General features: G+C 38.8%; 2 protein-coding genes across 2 annotated transcripts; one reads left to right on the top strand and one right to left on the bottom strand.

Moving 5' to 3' along the window:
• Positions 1-825: 825 nt before the first annotated feature.
• LOC140938728 (histone-binding protein RBBP7) lies at positions 826-11,753 on the top strand. The gene is made up of 17 exons (XM_073388240.1): positions 826-954; positions 1,030-1,177; positions 2,554-2,604; positions 2,710-2,804; positions 3,039-3,114; positions 4,258-4,355; positions 4,470-4,585; positions 5,662-5,697; positions 5,849-5,905; positions 6,632-6,699; positions 6,976-7,039; positions 8,038-8,100; positions 8,797-8,874; positions 9,353-9,429; positions 10,132-10,189; positions 10,939-11,049; positions 11,285-11,753. Exons 1-17 carry the CDS (start codon positions 930-932, stop codon positions 11,351-11,353), a joined length of 1,290 nt encoding a protein of 429 aa, XP_073244341.1. The 5' UTR covers positions 826-929; the 3' UTR covers positions 11,354-11,753.
• A 775-nt stretch (positions 11,754-12,528) lies between these two features.
• On the bottom strand, positions 12,529-20,397 carry LOC140951817 (snake venom 5'-nucleotidase-like). The gene is made up of 7 exons (XM_073401174.1): positions 20,000-20,397; positions 19,077-19,285; positions 17,553-17,761; positions 16,437-16,702; positions 15,466-15,670; positions 14,353-14,508; positions 12,529-13,392 (listed from the first exon to the last, which is right to left on the bottom strand). The coding sequence occupies exons 1-7, from the start codon at positions 20,345-20,347 to the stop codon at positions 12,989-12,991; spliced, it is 1,797 nt and encodes a 598-aa protein (XP_073257275.1). The 5' UTR covers positions 20,348-20,397; the 3' UTR covers positions 12,529-12,988.
• Positions 20,398-20,803: the final 406 nt, after the last annotated feature.

Below are 20,803 nucleotides of genomic sequence, written 5' to 3'. Positions count from 1 at the left end.
CGACCCCGTTGGGCGGCACATAACCGGGTAATGTATGGGAGTACCCCCCCGAGCATGCACCTAAAATATCAACAATCGAAATACACACTGCAATTGAAACTTCAAACTATTTGAAATGCCATGCTTTACTCGCAGCACTTCACTTTCGATTGGAAGCTACTAGTTTAAAGACTTTTTTTAATTAGAGGGGAGACTTTACCCAGTACTGTAATTTGCATGGAACTGTTACAACACCTCCCGGCCGCCCCGGCCCCCCGCCCCCCCAAAAATATATATATATATCTTTCAATTTCGGAGATGACAATAGTTTATTTTAATTTATTTACTTGTTTGTTTATTTTACTTTTTTGGCTTTTTATTCTATTAATTTTTATATTAATTTTTTTTTTATGTATAACAATTTTTCATACGGAAGGTTTCGGAATGTTCCGTGTTTCGAGTTTTATCGACAGCCAAAGGGAGTTGTTGCGACTGTTTGCACGTAGTTTTGTTTTAGTTTTTTTAATCTTTGGACTTCTCGTTCTTGGTTCTTTATATTTTGGCTGATTAGTCTGATTAGAACTCTTTTTTAGAGATCCAACGTTTACAACTAGCAGGATCTTCGTCCACGGTTTTTGTAGTTAATTTAATCCTTTATTATTTCGCAGTACCATTTACATAGATGGTGTCGCGTAAAAAAAAGAAAGGAAAAATATTAAAATAGATTTAAAATATGAATATATAAGAAATAAAGTGGGTAAATGTTCATGTGAGAAAACTGAATCTTCTGTCATGTTTGGCCACTGAAATGCGGTTATCGTCAAAAATGTGCCTGATTGGCCCGCTATAACCACGTGATATTAGAATTTGGCGGGGAATACGCACGCCATTTTGTTTGCCGTAATTGTCAGCTTGGCCACGAGGAAAAATAACTTTCACATTGTTCTGGCATGTCTGGATCACCGAAAGAAAACGGTAAGGTTTTTTTTAGTCTTTTTTTGATGAATAAATCTGCGATGATGATATATTTGTATTTCCTTTTTTGCGAAGAACCTTTCGATGATGCGGTGGAAGAAAGGATCATCAATGAAGAATACAAAATCTGGAAAAAGAACACGCCATTTTTATATGATTTGGTGATGACACATGCTTTAGAATGGCCAAGTCTTACCGTGCAATGGCTTCCTGATGTTAGGAAGTAAGTGATTTTTTTTAAAGATTTCAAATAAATTATTATATATGTAGCCGCGATCGTTCTGCGAATCCGATTTAATTTACAATGTTTTCATCGTGACTTGTCGTGACCTACAACCTTTTTTGTCTGTGTTACCTTGGGCCAGTTCGTACTTCGTAAGTTTCAACCTTTCAGGCGATTAATGTTATTGCTTTTGATTTTTGAAGAGATCTTATTTTATTGTGTTTGCAAGCCTAAGAAATTAGCCCCCCCCTTAAAAAATGGTGTTACACAAATCGTTTTGACAGTGTGTGGTACAATTAGGTACATTTCTTTGGAGTGATCTGTGTCAGGATGATTGATTGGAGATCACTCAGATCATAGAACAGTAGAACCCTGGTAACTTGAACTGTGAAAGGAATGAAAAACAGTTCGAGTTAGCGGAACTTCGGGGTCGATTGCAAAATTCAATTTGCCATGTTAAAAATAAGCTTCAGTAGTTACTGATTTTCAGCACTTATAAAATGGTGCAGTGCAAATTTAAATTATTTCATCAGAAACTGTAACATGATTAGGCATTTTTTATGATAAAATGTGATCTGTTTGTTTCACAGTTAAAATCAATTTGCGTTAGTGTTGACCAGTGTAAGTTTTAGGGTTGTTACTCGTATACAACAAGAAGAGCTAATGAAGAAAAGTTATCAGGGTAAATTTCAGTGACTTTTTGATCAAAGGAAAAGAAATTTAGTTCGAGTTGGCGGGGAACTCAAGTTATCTGAGTTCGAGTTAACCAATTAAAATGACTGGAAAGTTGGTGAAATCCAAGTTTGAGTTAGCGGGGAGTTTGAGTTGTCTGAGTTCGAGTTAATGGGTTCTACCAAAGGAGGTGATCAATCATCTACCAGAGCAGATTCATTGATCCCTTTGATACATCATGGCCCAAGTGATCGCAGATTACTGATTCCAATCCTGATCATCACAAAATAATGCAGACCAAATTGCAGTCAAACCTCTTGCAACAGCCACCACAGGGAGACAGCCAAGTGACCAAGCAGATAGCCAAATCTCCAGGGGTGACTGCTTCAAATTACAAACCTTGCACTTATCTTTTTCAACACAAATGACACCTGTGGCTAATGAGCAGGCAATGCAAATGTATCCCCGCAAAAGGCACCAAAGTAGGTATCCTTCAAAATGGGCTTACCTTATGACCATTAATTTCCCCTCGAATAAAGAAATTTAAGGACTTGCATTAGTTTCAACAAGGCTGCTGTCTCAGGAAGTGTACATTGACTACAAGGCCATAATTTAAAAGTAATGGAAGTCCTTTTATTTTTTATCTTCTGATAATCTTAAAACAATAAATTATCTTGAATTATCTTTTCACTGTACTCTTACAGACCTGAGGGAAAGGATTACTCTGTACACAGGATCATTCTTGGAACCCATACGTATGTAGCTCAATTTTGTTTTACATGTTACTGCCTTGAAGAAGACAACAATAATCATTATGCTCTTGGCCTTGTGACATACTCATGTATTTGAATTATTTATAGATCAGACGAACAAAACCACTTGGTGATAGCAAGTGTTCAAGTTCCTCATGATGATTCACAATTGGACACGAGTCACTACGATAGTGATAAGCAAGGTACAACAGCTTGCATTTTAAGATTGTCTTGCAAAGTCCAAAACAACTTTTTAGATTGATCGCAGCCTAGCTCTCTTGTTAACTAGTTAACTGTCACGGTATCAACTTTGAGTAAGTAAAAATGTTGTTTTGTGGCCGCATAGCATACATATGCTGTACTTAACATTAGGCATGCTTGGCCAAGTAAAGTTTCTTTATAGAGTATCACATTATGTCTAATGTTTTTATTTGCAGAGTTTGGTGGTTTTGGTTCTGTAAGTGGAAAAATTGAAATAGAAATTAAAATCAACCATGAAGGAGAAGTTAACAGGTAAATTATCCAACTCCAGAAAGTGAGACATTGCTATTTCAGTGTCCAAAGAAAGTAGTGTCTGACAGCCTGGGGCGGTGGATTTTGCTATTGGGCTGGTGAATGCTGCTCTTAACTTGCCGGATGGGCAAGTAAAGTTTTATGGGTAATTCAAATTGCAGAGAACTGTTGCTCATCAGATTTTTTCTAGCTAGTTAAAATGACTCATGGTCTAGTGCATGCTACATGTAGCCAGGTCAAGCTGTAAGACTGACTTTCTTTACACACTGTATTTGTTTCTTTACATAAGCAAGTAACACAGTAGCTCATATTTTGTATATATTTTCATTTTAAATATCATTCCTACAGTTTGCACTATACCATTTTGTACCTGCACCAGGGTTTGCAAATTTTATTGATGAGTGGAGTCACTGTGACTTCTACTTCACAAATTTTGGAGTCATTTTGGAATATTTGGAGTCAAGTATCACAACGAAAAAAGCCATTTTCAGACTTTTCAGCACGTCGTCCTGGCATGTATACACTATCATGAAGGATACACGAAGTAGCTGTGGCGGTCCACTGACCTGGAAAGCTCAAATCCATGATGGCGGTCATCGAGTAAACTTTGATCGTAATCTACCCTCCTCCTGTTTTGTCGTGCAGCATAATTCTTTAATTTTGATGTTTTAATTAAGGTTTACAACGTTTACAATTAACGTAAATTGTATTTGTTGCGAAAAAGGTAAGGACAAAACTGTCATTGTTACCGAAAATTTCTGGAGTCGAAGTGGCTCCCTGTTTGTTACCGAAAATTTCTGGAGTCGAAGTGACTCCCTCCGTAACCTCTGTGGAGTCATCTGAAGAATTTTGGCGTAAAATACGCCAAATTTGGCGTATTTGCGAACCCTGCTGCACTAATGATTTTTACGTGCATTTTTTATTATTTTTTGATATTTTAAAGTTCAGTTAGGGGACCTTTTATAGGGATAACCTTGCAGTCCACCTTTTCAAATATGTATCATGTATCATGTTTATGTGCATATATGTATATGAATAAAGTATTATTCTGTGTCCTCTTATTGTTGATTCTTTACATCTCCCTTTATTTCCTTTATTATTATTATTATTGATATTATTTAACCTTCATTTCCTTTATTTTAGGGCACGGTACATGCCTCAAAACCCATGTATCATTGCAACCAAGACACCAACAGCAGATGTCCTTGTTTTTGACTACACAAAACACCCTTCAAAACCAGGTTTGAATTTTAAGATATTTTACCCAGTCATAGTCTTGAGGGACATACTGTACTCTCTTACCAAGAATCCCACACCAAGGTTTCAGGTTTTTTTATGTTTGTTTTTATTGTTAGATCCCAATGGAGAGTGTCGACCTGATATAAGACTGAAGGGCCATACCAAAGAAGGGTATGGACTGTCGTGGAATCCCAATCTTAATGGAAATCTGTTGAGTGCATCAGATGATTATGTAAGTTATGCTGAAGTGAACAGCTACATATAGAACACTTCTGTCAGTGTTCTCTCTGTATTTTCTGTTGCAGAGAGGCATTACACAAGCTACATGTAATATATTACAAGAAACTCAAATTCTTTAAACCTTTTTTGTATGCATGACTGGATGTTTTTCTGAAGTTGTTTTTTCCTGAGTAAAACAAAAATGCTTAATTGTGATTCTTAGGAGAGGGCTCGAAATTGTGACTGATACGGTCACCAATGCGACTAACATTTTCTCCTTGGCAACTAAAAATTATGGTTTAGTTGCCGCTTTGGGGACCATATTTCTAGAGCTATTATTTAGATCTAAATTAAGGGAGTAAAGTTAAAACAAACATTTTATCTTAGCTTGCTTTGCTTTGGTTATAAGCCAGGTTACCTCCAAATTTATACCGAAACAATCAAATCTGATGGATTGAACTGTACTATGAGCTGCGTCATTTACATTAAACAAACTGGCGACTAAAAATTTGCCTCTGGTGACTATATTTCTCCAGTTGGTCGCCAAAAGGCGACCTGAGGATTTTTTTAATTTTTTTTTAGCCTTGTAGGCCAATAGCTTTCTTATAGTTACTTTGGGTTTTAGTGTGGGAACTTGGCTAATGTGTAATTTGCTTTCGAGATAGATAGATAGTTTATTCTGATTAAAATCGCAACCAAAAGGTGAATTAGATTAATGGTTACAATAATAAAATCTAATAAAAATATGAGAAAAAATATAAGATATTTCTTTCCCATAGGTAGCCACTGGGTTTGATAATGCTTTCCTTTTTTGTATATTTGGACATTTTGATGATTGCATAACAGTTGGGTTTTCTTGCTTGTACTCTTTAGTTTTATTTACTTTTGTTAAGCATACCATTATCCGCCACTCCTTTTTTTCTTCTTCTCCTATATTTTTTGTAATTATTGTGTGGCAAATAAAATAAAATAAAAATTAGATATAAGTCATTTTTTAATCTAGTACATGTGCATTATGCCAAAGCTTCATTTATTTGGCTTTTTGTACTAGGATAAGTCATATTCACTGATATCTCTTTCCTTTAACAGACTGTCTGCCTCTGGGATATTAGCACTGTTGCAAAGGTATAGCATGTCCTTACTACATTTATTTTTGGTAGATAGACAACTACACTGTATAAAGGACAAACCGTCTCTGACTGCATTGTTTTTTTGCATTTAAAATGAACAAATTTATTATTTTGTATGCATTCTATATTTTTAATATTTATTCAAGGAAGCAAAGACTATGGATGCTTTGAGAGTATTTACTGGACACACAGCTGTTGTTGAGGTACAAACTTTATAATGAATGCATTTTCAGCAAATATAAAAAACCCAGTGAAGTATTATTACTAGAGGCTCGATATTGGAAGTGAAGTGCTGCCTCAAGCTTGTTTTTATCGACATTTATTATATAGACACGAGTGTTTTACTGGAAAATATACCACTTGTAAAATTCATAAAAACAACATCCGGGACCCGAGTGGTTTATTTTCCATAATCTCACACATGAGTTTATCTATGACGTAATTTCGGTCATTTCCCTCTATTATTTTATCAATGTCTTTTTGTCTATATAATAAAAAGGACATTACACGGCGGCTTGAAGATATGAATTTTATTTTCTCGTGGCAAAAACAATATTTTACTCACTCGCTGCACTCGTTCGTAAAATATTGTTTTGCCACTCGAAAGTAAAATTCATATCTTTGCACCACCGTGTAATATCCTCTATGTATTTTGATCTATAAGTTTTAAAAGGCAAAACAGTTTCAAATAAGCAAAACACAGTACTTAATTAAACATTGGGTGTAGTTAGAGAGACAGTTTCAGTGAACACTGAAACAGGGCGTCAAGATGAGATCAAATGTTGCTGTGTAAACTACTAGCCTTTTGCACTTCTACAGGGAAAACTTTAAAGCAAGTTTTATTTCCTAGTACTCTATGCATGCATGTTTGAAATTAGCATTTTGTCTGTGTTTCTTGGTTTTTCCCTAATGTGTCTGTGTTGTCATAGGATGTGTCATGGCATCTTTTGCATGAGAGTTTGTTTGGTTCAGTGGCAGATGACCACAAGCTTATGATGTAAGTTAACTGTACTGCAGCTGATGTATGTCTGATGTGAGCCAAGTCTTACAGTAAAAACAGAGTTACACAGTAACTTTTTCTGGAAGATAGTTGCAGCCACTGTTTTTCAATACTGAAAGTGTTGAACAACTAAGTGAAACTACCATGTAGTGGCAATTAAAACGTTTTCCTATTTAATTTTTAGCTCTAGGATTTTTTTATAAAAATGACTACGGAATTAATAGCAAGACCAGTAGCTTTCACTAAAGTTATATTTTAATATTTTTTTCACAGCTGGGACACACGTTCAACCAACGCCTCCAAAGCAACTCACACAGTAGATGCTCATACTGCAGAAGTAAGTACCAACAAAATAATAGCAGTGCTTGGAACAAAGCTCTAAGTGACTTCTGATAAACCACTAAATTCTCCCCCCAATTTACCATGTACATTTATTGTAAATTGTATAGAGAAACTTCATTACATTGCAGAGTTACTTGAGGCCTTATTCCATGAACCCTTTCTACAAAATAATCTCAAGTCAAGTATGACATGGTTTAAAAACCTCAACTAGCATGTTCTAAACTAGTTGATTATTAACCAGCATGTCTGAAGCAGGGCTGTCATAAGAGAGCTTTAGATTCTAAGATGAGTACAATAACGAGTACAAGATTTTCTCAATACTAAGTAGTACTCGCCCGTGAACCAGCGTCATTTTGGCAGGAAAACGTGGTAGCCGTCGTCACTCCACTACAAGTTTTAGTGAGAATATTGAAGTGGCGAAAACAAGTTATCAAAATGTTATATATATTACAAGTTTTATCATTTTGCAATCGGGAGAGGGTGTAACGTCCTGCACTAAAGGTAACAGTGTCAACTTTTCTTAGTAGTGAGAAATGGAAAAATCAAGCTTCCCAGGGAGTCTATATTTTGAGAATACACGAAAAAACTTGAAGTCAAATCTCATACTCGTAGTTGTCCTCGTCCTTGAATCTAAAGGTCTCTATTAAGAGCTGGGGGCCGGGATTTCCCCCAGCTATTATGAATGTGACTACTGTCTGGTTGCATTAGGTAAATAGAAGGAAAATAGAACCAAAAGAAATGCCCAGCTGTTTGATTCCCCACCTATTTATTGTATTTGCCTAGCAACTTGAAATCTTGGTGACATCCCTACTGAAGAGTTAGGCTTGGGGACCGCCAGATTGGGAGTCTGATGTCCTGAAGACATAGCTATACTGCTTCCTTATGTTTACAAATGCTGCCTCAACAAAAATTATTTTTTTATCCCTGAATGCTTTCCACAGAAGCCTATGGCCATCATTCTAATATTATGCCAATTTATCACCCTTTTTTTAGGTAAATTGTCTATCATTCAATCCATACAGTGAATTTATCCTTGCAACAGGATCTGCAGACAAGGTAGAACAACATCTCTGTACAGCTGTAAGGTTCAATATAGCTGGTAATAAAAAAAATAAAATTTAGCACTGATACAAATCTGATACAAATTCATGTAGCATTCAACATTGGAGCAGAAAATGTGAAGGTGTTCCCTTGCAATAGGTACATGTACATGTAGTTGGTAGAGTGCTGGCCTGCAGTGCCAGTTACAGGTTCAATTCCCGGGGCTAGACCAGTACTCACGGTCCTAATAGAAAAATAACCTGAGGAAGAACTACTTACTACCTTTTCCTTGCAAATGACTGGACCTAATTCACATGACCTGGACATGCAAAATACATGAGGGAGCTTAATTAAGCAACCATACTGGTGATGGCTTTGAAACATCACTTAAAAGGTGTATTTGCTCTGTAGTATCAAACTTCATTGCTCTTACTGGTAATCTATCTCATTCAATTTGTCATTTATGGTGGCAAAGTTTTCTGAAGTTCAGCTCTTGAAAATTGTTGCCTTGTGCTTGCTTCCACCTTAAAACATGAGAGTGGTTATTTTCTTATCCTAGCCGTGTAACTACTGCAAAGAAATGTACAAAAAGTGTGATGCATGCAGAAGACTAGCTTTAGATCTGCTGACTTAACTTCAAAGAATCACCATTCACGTCAGGTTCATAGTAATATTTATTGCTTTTGTTTGTGTGTATTCTATACATTGCAGACTGTTGCTTTATGGGATCTACGCAATCTCAAGCTTAAACTACATTCATTTGAATCACACAAAGATGAAATATTTCAGGTAAGCTGTTTACTGACTTTATTGTAAAAGAGAATGTACACAGTTGACTTGTGGTTGGTTGAAAGCAATACAGTAATAAGAAGAATTCTGACCATTTCTGAAATTGACAGGAAATTCTTTTTTTCGCAAAAAAATGTTATTTTTATGTTTTAAAACCTGACTGATGCTGTACAGGTTTGCTGTAAAGGCACAGGTGGACAAACTTGAAGTAGATTAGAACAGATTGCAATAGTAGGTTTTTTCTCAAGTTCATTTTTGTTGTTCATAATGTTAGAAATAAATAATATACTCATGAGGTATAATTTGCTGGACAAGAAGCTGTGATGTTATCATAATGACTTAAAAGTATTTTCTTCGCCAATGTTAAATTCTAGAGCTCTTAAGGAAGGGTAATTGGCAATATTGACAAAATTAACTATACAGCAATAACATTTTTATTGAGTTTCTTCGAACCTTTTTATGTTTAATGTGATCACAGGTGCAGTGGTCTCCTCATAATGAAACAATTTTAGCTTCCAGCGGCACAGACCGTAGACTACATGTATGGGATTTAAGGTACAGTTTTATTGCACATGTAGCTCATGTTGCTGTTTTACTCTTAAGGGCAGCATATGCAGAATTTCAAGTTTGTAAAATGTTAAGTAGAATATTCTCCCATGCAACCCACAGTCCAGAGAACCTGCTTGCAAACTTTAATCACTCTTCATAAACTGCTAGATCAAGTCTCCCATGATCAAAAGGCCACCGGGTGCTGCTAGAGGACTGCTAGATTGCTGTTCTAATTCATTTGCCTTTTATATGGTTGTGAGTGAAAAAGAGAATTTGATTTTAGATCAGAAGTAAGTTGAGGCTTCATCCCACATCTTCCTTCATTTGCTTTTTGAGTGAATTGAACAGAAAGATGGTTTGTCTCACATGAAACTCTTGTAGTTTGACAAATTTTTTTTTCTTGTACCTCTTACAAGGTGGGATGTTTTGCTTTATTTAGTCAGCATTGAGGGATTTCTCATTTTTTCTTCTCTTTTCTTCTTTCTTATTTTTTTCTGTTGGTCACTTTTCAAATTGGTACTGAAGGTGTCAGAGGCTTCGCGCACGGATTCTGGTTGCATTGGCCTGCGGATGACCCTGAAAGATTCGCTGCTGCACTCAGTGGCTGAAAAAAAAAACACAAACAAAACACTGGTATCCAGGGTACAATGTTTTGGGAAAAAGGGTTCAAAATGCAATTAATTAATTTTTTTTGATTGACTCTTGTAGTAAAATTGGTGAAGAACAGTCATCTGAAGATGCAGAGGATGGCCCACCAGAACTTCTGGTAATTAGTACATCAGATTCCCCGGTTACTGTGCCTCTGATACAACTTGGCTGAAATATTTTAGCTGCAGTTGTGTTAGTATAGGTAATAGCATGATTTGTAGTGATATTTGGCATAAATACCACTTGTGATATTTCAAAATTGTTAATTTAACGTAATTTCACAAGCAGATAGGCGCGTGAAATTTGAGACAATTTTGAAATATCACGAGTGGTATTTATGCCAAATATCACGTAAAAATCATGCTATTATTTGTTTATACTACTACCCACAAAAGGTTTGTAATTTTCTCATGTAGGTATTTTAAATTAAGCTAAAATACCACTGCTCCAAGCCAATCAAATGGCAGAAATTTCTCATGTAATAGTATAAATTAACTGTAATGTTGAACCCAGTACTGTTGAGAAGGTCAGTAGCTCTCTAGATATGGTCTTTGATTGGAGAACGAAACAACGGATGATTTAACCCACACAATACCCCTATCTAGACCTGAAAGCAAACGAAGCTACTGCTTATTTAGGCCAATGAAAATCAAGTTCTGGAAGAGCTACTCTTCTACTTGTACTGTTGAACCCAAATACAGAAAAGCATTGGACGTTTTTCGTTTAACTTGTGGTTTATGTTTTATCGAGTCCCAAACACTGGACTTCATCTCTGTGGGCTATTAAAGTAGTGCATTATGTCAAGAATTTTTTATTTGCCTTGATCTAGTCTTATTTATTCTCCTGTTTTCTGTTTTCCTTTCTTAGTTTATTCATGGTGGTCACACAGCCAAGATTTCAGACTTTTCATGGAATCCTAATGAACCTTGGGTACTCTGTAGTGTTTCTGAGGACAACATCATGCAAGTTTGGCAAATGGTGAGCGTCAAACAAAACCTACGTTATTTCCTTGGTTTCTTCTTGCTTAAACTTTGACAAATGGCAAAATGATAATAACGCAGTAAAGTGTTTACAGTGTAAAGAGTATGAGTGGGTCTACGTAAGGATCGTCAATTAGAATCGATTTGTCTTTTGGGGGCGAGATGACCGTAAACCACCATAAACTAATGTAATACATGTAATTTCCATAACGCAACACATTTTCCTATTTTAGGCCGAGAACATTTACAATGATGAAGAACTCGACACACCTGCGGCAGAATTGGAACCAGGAGCGTCATAAACCGGTCATTTTTATTCATGGATGTGGATTAATAGCTGCTGCGAGTCCAAGAATCGTGCAAACTATTTGAAACAGACCTTAGTTCCATTTGTGGAATTGCCTTTTTTCAAGGTTCTTTTTCAAGAGTAGATTAGTGCTTGGTGGCGAGCGTTTTACACTAAGAAGATCTGGGGGCAAAGTTCTGTTTTGTATTCGCGGTTTGTGAATTACTGTAACTTCAAGGTTAACTCACAAACTCTGCAGCATAATTCTTTCACTCTTGCTCAGTATCGTTTTTTACGCACACATCGGTTGTCAGAGTTGAGCACTGATCGATGTAACGCGTGCTGGTTATGTAAGCACTGAAACATGTAACATAGCTGTCTGTTTAGTACAAAAAATAAATAAACAAATAAACAAAGCGAAGGCAAGAAAAGTCATCATCATGTAATAATTGATGTGCATCTAGTTCGCTTTTTACCTGTCCCTGGGTTTGTTGAACCTACCCGTTAAAAAAATGCTTGAAGCGTGAAAGAGGGCGCGCGCAAAGGACTTTGGGAAAGAAACCTGTCGCGCAAATTTCCACGTGTCCTACCTCCTCCTACCCCGCACGGGATGTTAGTGCATTGCAGGGTCACCCCCAGCATTAAATTTGCCCGTACCCGTTGATACTTCTGGGCCCAGTTGTTCGAAAGGTGGGTAATGCTATCCACTGGATATCGCAATTAGCTTTCGTAATACGTATCCATTGGATAGTGATCTATCCGGTGGTGTCCAACTTTTGAACAAGTGGGGGCAGGGGGGCGTTTCTCGAAAGTCCCGGTAACCCTTCGGACGGAAATTTAAATCAAAATCTAAATAATAAAAGCGCGGGTCATATCTGACAAACGGCGACGAGGCAGCTCTCGGAAGACGTCATGGGATTGGTTGGGAAAACAATGAACAAAGTTAGCAATAGAACCTAACAAACCAGTCCTTTTTGTTTTGTTAACTGATAGTTTTATCATGAAAAACTATTGAAACCTCTTTCTTGAATGTAAACAACAATTGCTTTCCGGCAGTTACAGGACCGGACCGTTTTCGGCAATTTTGAGGAACGCATGCCTGGATAGAGATTTATCCTGTAGAATGCGCTATCGACCATTTGAACAACAGGGGGAGAAAACAACACATGACCCCGGCCAGGGCTAGAACCCAGACCTCCCGATTTGGAGTCCAGCGCACTGGAAATCAGGCTGCCGCTCCAACCACTTACGCGTACTACACCAGACTTTTTTTTGTTTCTCACAAGGCTACAAAAATTGAAACGCGTGGTCTAAATGCGTAGTCTACGTGTCTAGTCTACAGGTGAAGTTCACCTACGTTAGTAACCGATGTGGGCCTTTCTCACGATGACTACATTTGACTACAACTACTAGAATTCATTTCGTTTTTGCTTTCTTATTCAAATTTCTCAATCCCGCTGAGGATAAAGAACAATAGTCCCAATTTGCACAAGAAAACAGCAAACTGAAGGATGCTGGGAGTTGTAGTAAAATGATGTCATCATGCAATTGTACTATTTTATTGCTGTCACTTTAACTGTCCTTTATATTTAGTTTTTAAGTTTTCAACAGTGCATTGTTCATGGCGAGGAGTAGCAGTCGAGCCAACTTACTAGATAATATGTTTTACAACTGAACATGCAAAAACAGCGAGAGCTAAAAGTATTTTTACAGCCTGTAAGTTTCCGCCACCACCACATACCGAGGGCTTTTTATCGTCTTCCTTCACAAAGGTGATCCTATTCTCTTCTCCAGTCATAATGGGGGACTTGGCCTTGAAATAGTTCATCATAAGAACATCGTCCGTTATGTTGCCCACTCGATGGGAGACTTTCTTCTCGTTGATAACACTTAGCCCGGCTCCACCCCTTGCCATGTAGGACGATAGAATTACTTTGTAAACATCGAAAAGATCGAGTGGTTCATAAACTGGGACTTGGCATTTGGCGCAGCGTACTTGGATATCCACTACTTTGCTTCCTTTCGGCTTTGTCATATCGTACTTTACTTGGAGGCCTGATAAGTAAAGTATGCGTTAACAACTGTCCTTGGAACATCGAATCCCTTTCTTACATGCGGGCCTATTTATTGGAGGTGGGAGTCAGTTTATGTAGACGTTTATGGTGGAGTTGAACGCAACCACTGCGGCGGCGGCATGGGCAGCGAGAAACTTTGCACGTGCATCATGCTTTTTAGTACATTTCTATTTCGTCACTGCACGAATAGGAGGTGAAATTTGCTAATTTCACGTTTACTAAGAAAGTTACCCCCCTTGATATGGAGAAAAAAGTTGTCCCGGGAAAGAGGGTCACCACCAGCGAAGTCAACCTAAGCGGCGGAGCGTTTACATCAGAGAAGAGTCTTAATTACCCCTTTGCCCACAACAGCGCTTGCGCATACTCTGCCGGATTGTCTCGCCTTGACCGAGTTGACTGACCCTGCTGTGCGAGCCCAAGTGTTTATACAGAGAGGGTGAGCCTACTATCAAACAAGCACCCTTCTAGACGAGCCAACTTTTTGTTTCTCATGTACACGGTTCGCGGAATTTTATGAGGAAATGTATGAAAAGGTGGCTCGCCCAGAGAAGCTCGAGTAGGCGCTGACTCGTCCCCAGTCATCTTTCACTATCTCTCCGTGCTCCCGCTGCGCGTGTTAGCAAAGACGACTGGGAACGAGTAAGGGCCTTCTACCCGGGATAATTCCCGGGATAAGATTTCTTCATTATAAATGGGGCCTTATAGACGACCAATTCTTTTTTTTCTCTTTCTAGTTGCATACGGCCTTAAGAATTCAAATCCAGAAAAGTTTGCCTAATTTGACAAAATGAACGGAATGGAATAATCGCGATGAAGTTTGAAACAGCAATAATTCACTTCTTAATATGACCCTTTCGCTGTTATTGCTGCGTGGTTGCTTTTAAAGCATCCTTTAAGCACATCCTATTTCTATCAGGGTGGTGAATAAATAATAGTATACCTGAAACTTGTAGGAACGATACACTAGGCTTTCTTTTACTGTACATAGATGCGACTTGCTCAAAAACCTTGAGCAGGTCCTTTCCTTTCAATTCCACCAGATCTACCGTGTTCTTGTAGGGGAAGCTGTTTAAAATGTGCCCATACGTAATCGTATCTGAATAAATTAGAGGGAAAAAAATGTATATTTTGTGGTCTAGGCAAGTTGGTAATAACTTCAGAGAGATTTTCTTTCGAATTAAAACAATTACAGCAAGTTGGGTGTTTAAATAAGCCGTAGAGTTTAGATGCGCTGACTCGAGGATATGACCTGTTTCAACGAGGAGTTACAGAAAATCAATGATTCCTTAGATTTTTCATTAGTCTAAAGTGTCATAAGTCTCCATCCCGTAACCCGTGGGGGGGGGGGGGGGGGGGCGCCGCCACCGGTTAGGGAAAGAGACGTGAGACATTTCAGACTAATTTTGCATCGCTACTATTTTTGATTGTCTAAAGAATATCGTGCGACTTTCTTAGCCAATCAGAAGTTAACCAAAACAACTTGTTCAGCGCATTTTCCGGCGCTTGAAGCTGGCTACTGCAGCGATCTGGTGCCCTGTCACCAGACGCTACTATCGCGTGGATGGGAGAATGCTCGAGGGTCATGGGTGATGAGATGGATGTAATAGGTTAAGGCTGGCGGTGCATCAGTCATAAGACACCAAGCGCGCAATGCGGGCAGAGAAGGACACCTGGGGAAGAGGTAGGGCGACATTTACATGCTTCAGGATTTAACTAGTTTGTTTGATTGTCTCCTTGGCAAAGAAGAAGACTAAAATCGCGCACTTGTATACTGAGCAACCTTACTTTCCTTAGTCATTGATCACATTAAATAGACTGCTTGTAGTCCGCCTTTTCTCTTGACATCCGTCGAGTTCTCATCCCAGCTAGCCTGCGAACGGCAGACGTTTCTCCTCACTCATCGCCGCTGAGTGACGTTTCGCGAAACCTCCCTCAGTGCCGATGAGCGGGGAGAAACCTCTGCCGTTCGCAGGTTACATCCCAGCCAGCGTAAAAAAATGACGATTAAATCGAAGCACATAGCTTGTGTTTATAAGGACACCTGTTGCCGTACCTTGTGCATTGACGGCAATAGATGTAGTAATACTCCCGCTGTTTTGAAGTGCAATACTAGCATCCGTCCACTGTTCTTCATTGGCTGATAGATTAGCGTAATGGAAGACCATAGCATCTGTAACAACGTTTCCTAAATTGCATTCTTTGAGCATGCAACCTGGTTTCGTTGCATTCAGGAAAACAAAGCTTGAACCCACTGGGACCTGCAATACAAGACAATTTCTTGATCCATACTGATTCTCTCCTTAAATATCTCCTCCACTTAGGCTTGGCTTTTGCCCCCTCTCACTACACCCCCACCCCGCCTCCTCTTCGTTATTTCTCCTCACTTCTCGTTGCTCTCTCCTTATCATATGAGCGCCTGGAACAGGCTACACTAATATACCACCGTTCGATATCATACTTTATCGCGTTAGACACGTTAGATATACGTTTTAGGTTTCGTAGTCTGGTTTGCGAACACAATAGAACAGAACAAAAGAACTTTATTATCTACAGAGCGCTTGGTTTCACATGTGTTAAATTACAAAAGTGGACTTTCTATTCAGTCACGGCGTCAGTTATATTTAAGAATTATTCCATTATTTCACGTTGTTTTTTAGATTTTAGAGAGTCAACGAGGCGCGTAGCGCCGAGTTGGCTATAATCATCTCATATTCAACAAACGCGAGTAGAATAATTGTTTTATTAAAAACGCCAAAAAAATATCGAGAATTGTTCCCGACTTTATTTGTAAAAAACAACAGATTTTCAGCTTGTTTTTAATTTTGAACAAACGCGTACAGTTAACATATTTGGAGAGCATAGTATAATGGCTCATATTCCAAGATGGCTAAGCTAGTCAGAGCTCTAGAATTGCGTTATCCAATGATTCAGTTTTCAATAAAAAGTGATATTATTCTGAGATATCGGTCGGTCTAAACTGGCAAAGATCACCAGAAAAGAATTTAAAATAACATCAGCCCTTACCTCTGAAACTTTAGCAACCTCAGCCTTCCACTGCTCAACCTGTCTCAGAACCGTTGGGTCTTTGGCTACAGAATTGTCCAACAGTATTGGATTACCAGACCAGGAGGTTAAATCGCCATTGTCATCAAAATCAACCGTCAGATTCCCAAGATATTTTCCGTAAGCAAACGCCTGAACCACCAGCACCTTCTTGGACAGTGGGTTGCTCTTTGGCCTTATCTCCAGGGGGTATTTACCGTAAGGTATTTCTGTTGAGGGTGGCTCTCCTGATTGAAACAAAGAAAGTAGTTTGCAATTAGACACTCTTGACACATTTAACGCTTAGTGCTGGGGATTCTGATTCCCCATCCTACTTTTTCACGAGAACCCCGCATCCCAATCTTGTGTCATCGCTATCCGCAGTATCGTTTAGTTTCTTAATTATCCATCCTATGCCCAAATTTTAGCGAGTCCAGCTTCCCTCGGGTAGTTGTCAAATCCCGTACCCCGTTAACGTTTCCCGAATCCCCACTGTATTTTGGTCAAATCCCGGTATACCGGGAAAACCCTTCCGAAAGACAGACATTTTATAAACAACAATTTACTAACATAAATTTGGAGTAATAAAAATTCGTATAACACTAAACATCTCATGAGCATGTTTTAAGAGACTGTTATTGCTGATGGTCCGAATAACACTGGTTGGATTCTTTAGTGGATCGACTCAGCTATGCAAAGCGTCGCTCGTGGATGATGGTCTTAACCACTGGACATTGTTGTGAAGAAAACGCGTTAAATGGCTGCTCCTGTTGAGATAAAAAAGGGCCAGAAGCAACGACGATGCATGGTTACGGAACGGGAACGTCAGAAAAGCAGTAAGTTTGATAAAAACAAAAACAAACAACCGCAACACACTTTTCGGTACATTTCTAAGCCGTCACTAAACACTACGACGTAAAATTTGCTAGGAATTGCAACGTTGCAAAAAGTTGTTATTTGCCAAAAGTAGAGGGTAGTTCTACTTTTTGCAACAAAATCTGTACATGTTGCGCGTTTTAGCGCCCCGGCAACTTGCTTTTCAGCTCGTGCGGCAGCAATGTTGCGCCTTTTTTGTACGTTTTAGTTTAGCTTTAGTACCTGTGTACAAAAAGGTGTTTGTGTGACCTCCTACCACGATATCCACTCCATCAACCTCTTTGGCTATTCGTATATCCATTTCTATACCCGCGTGACCAACGGCGATGATTTTATTGATGTTCTGTTGCTTCAGTTCTTCCACAGCTTTCCTCACTGACTCCACCTCAGGTAAGAATTTAATATTGGGCCCTGGGCCAGGTTTCGACAACCTATATTTCAGAGGAAGAATGCATCTTTCAGTTGGAATTTGGATTTTTGCTCAAGATCGGAAAGCATAGAGCCTGTTCGAAGCCTGTGCTACAAATTCTACATGAGAAATCTCGCCCAATGTCAGGGAATTATCAAAGACAGTCTTGGATTCTGAATTGCAATCGTTAGTATGATTCCGGATTCCTTGCGCTGTATTCCGGATTCCAAAGTCGCAAGTGTCCGAATTTCGCATATGCCCCAGATTTAGGACTCCCTTACATGATCTCGGGGAATGGGTCAGAAATCAAACATATCGCTAGCAATAGGCCCTTTGCAGCTAACCATTCACGTGATACAAAACCGCCATGCTGGAGAGCAAAATCTCACTGGGACAAGACAAACGAAGGAAATTACCATTTAAAATTATGTATGCCTTTCGTTGGTCTTGTCCCAGTGCAACTTTTTCTCTCCAGCGTGGCGGTTTTCTACCACATGAATGGCCAGCTACATAGGGCCTATTCTTGTAGAGTGCGAGAAGTGGAAAAGCCCTCGAATCACAAAAGCTTGCTATTAATTTCCAGCATTTTCAGCTGCAACAAGTACAGTTTGTAACACTAAAAGTGATTAAGTGTTAATAAGTAAATTTCTAGCTGTGTTGGCGTTTTTAGACGCACTTGAGTTTTTGCAAAGTCAGCGTTATATAAAATCAAGTTTCTCTAATAAAGGGGGCTTAGGATCCGAATCTACCGTCAGCTCTGCAGAGACATTAGGGACTTTAAGATCCAACGACGCGACGGCGACAAGAACGTCGCTTATCAAGTGAATTTGCGTTCTTTCAGTCTTTATAGTGATTATTCCTACCCACTTACTTTGTCAATTGTAGGCGAACCCTCCTGAAGCTGAATTTCAAGGGACCGTATTCAAGCTGAGAAAGAGAAATAAAATGTCGTCGTTGCTTGTTTACGTCCTCCATAAAACGCGAAATTAGGCATTTTCACGTCGTAGTCGTGCAAAAACGGGAAAGAAATGTACAAAAAAGTGTGATGCACGTGCGAAGTTCTTGTTTTGCTAATTAAACCTATTGTGTTTTTGACGTTCTTGTTGTCGTCCGCGTCGTTGGATCTTAAAGTCCCTATTGGTGGAGCTGAAAGAAAATTGTCGCAAATGCCCGCCATGATAACCACACGTTACAAGCGTTTCCTGCTGCCAAAACTGCTGCTTATCAAAAACCCTATCCCTGCTCTTAAACTGTGAGATGATTTATACCTAAGGTGGCCTTGACATTTTGTGTAAGTGAGTCCACCCTTTCGCAACCAGCTCATTAACAAAACTTACCGTGGCGTGTCTTTCAGTACATATCCCACAAACCCAATTCTCTCACTGCCAACATTAACAACTTTAGACTTGACTATCAGAGGAGGTGTGCTGGGCCACTTTGGCTCCTGAGTGACGTTTAGATTTGAGACCACAACTGTAAAATTCAGCTGGCTGAGGAAGGACACCAAGTTGTCAACGCCGTCATCAAACTCGTGATTTCCAAGGGTCTGTTGAAGAAATAATTGAGTCGTTAATTACGACATAGCACGAAAAGGGCATCAGAGAATTTGTTGCACATAGATAGTGGCAGTGTGAAGGCAAGACATTAATTGCATGCAATTTTTTATCGTCTGTTTTTTTACGTACGAAACGTTGTTTAACATTGAAAACCTACCATTTGAAGAAAAGGCTATCTTGCCAGATATCTTTGGGAATTTCGATTTGAAGTTGTGTTTAGGAACAAGAAATTTTTCCCGTGTGGATTTACGGTTTGGGTTTTGTTTCTCAGTTTTCTTTAAATATTGTTAATGTAGCCTGATTTCTTACAGTAATGACAACGGTAATTATGTCGAAGAATATGCATTTGAGGCGAAGCGAAGCATGGCTAACAGCAATGTCTAACATAATAATATAACGTACCAAAGCTAGCTTTGTAAGAGAGCTCAACTTTTTTTAACAGGTGCAACTCTGAGAACAGTGTTTATACAGCTGCTTCGTTCTTCGGTTAGAATTCATCGGTAAGGAATAGCAAGAAAGCTTCAATACAAAAACTGAAGTTCACGAGCGTAAACTTTGAAAAACTGTGAAAAATAATTTATTCCACCGTGAAATATATTTATACTTTCTTTTCTAAATTAACATTCTTAACTGCATTGTAATCGTTCTCTACTTAAAATATAAACGTGGTCCGCTTAGCAAAAACGAGGTCATTCTAAACTTACCATGATATCATATCCAAGTTCGTTCATGAACGTTCTGGTAGCATTTCCGCGATAAACTTGATACCACACAGTTCCAGTGAAGACATCGCCGCCGGAAACGAGAAGTACATTCTTCGTCTGTGATCGAATTTTTTTGATCATCGTTGCCTTGCGAGCCATTCCTCCGAAGCATTTGCTCGCTTGAGCGTCTTTAGGATAGCATAGGAAACCGTAGGTGTCTGTTTCTTCAAACCGCGCGTGATTATCGTTTGTATGCAGAAGAGTGAGTGAAAATCCTTGCGCCAGAGAGGATAAAGACAATGTCAAAAGCACAAGGGTGATTGATTTGAATAGTTCTAAAGCCTCCATGTTGTACTGAACCAGAAGCTCCGCGACACTTAAAACGTTGCAATTTAATACATGCAAGTTCACAAGGTTACGTAATGTCAGTCAGAGATGTCTTTCTCTCCTTCAGTTAAGATAAAAGTCCGAAAAAGTGTCATTAGTTGCACAACAACGACAAGAAAAAGAATTAAAACAATGAAGTAAATGATATGCAATGTACAAGTGTGACAAAAGGCTTTATCTTTTGGCATAATTATTGCCCGGTTCCTGAATAGTTCTCGTCAGTCATTGGCCGTTTTCATACATGAGATGGATTATCCGTCTCTTGCCAACAAAACGTGTTCAAAATTCTTTTTTTTAAACGGATAGACAGACGAGTAAATTTAAAGTCAGACGGATTATTCGTATATAATGAAATCCGTCCCGTTTTCACACTTATTACTCTCCTAGCACAGTCGTTTCAATATTTCCTAGATATAT

Source organism: Porites lutea, chromosome 1 (assembly GCF_958299795.1).
Source record: "Porites lutea chromosome 1, jaPorLute2.1, whole genome shotgun sequence".
Classification (NCBI taxonomy): Eukaryota; Metazoa; Cnidaria; class Anthozoa; order Scleractinia; family Poritidae; genus Porites; species Porites lutea.
Note: the sequence above shows the minus strand (reverse complement) of the source record. Positions and strands in the feature narration are given on the sequence as shown.

Coding starts and splice junctions, on each gene's coding strand:
- LOC140951817 (XM_073401174.1), bottom strand. CDS start 20,347: ATGGAGGCTTTAGAACTATTCAAATCAATCACCCTTGTGCTTTTGACA. Junction 14,509..15,465: donor TATTGCCGTCAATGCACAAG/GTACGGCAACAG, acceptor TAATTTATTCAG/ATACGATTACGTATGGGCAC. Junction 13,393..14,352: donor ATCGTTCCTACAAGTTTCAG/GTATACTATTAT, acceptor TTTACTTATCAG/GCCTCCAAGTAAAGTACGAT.
- LOC140938728 (XM_073388240.1), top strand. CDS start 930: ATGTCTGGATCACCGAAAGAAAACG. Junction 4,356..4,469: donor AAAACACCCTTCAAAACCAG/GTTTGAATTTTA, acceptor TTTTATTGTTAG/ATCCCAATGGAGAGTGTCGA. Junction 8,875..9,352: donor ACAAAGATGAAATATTTCAG/GTAAGCTGTTTA, acceptor ATGTGATCACAG/GTGCAGTGGTCTCCTCATAA.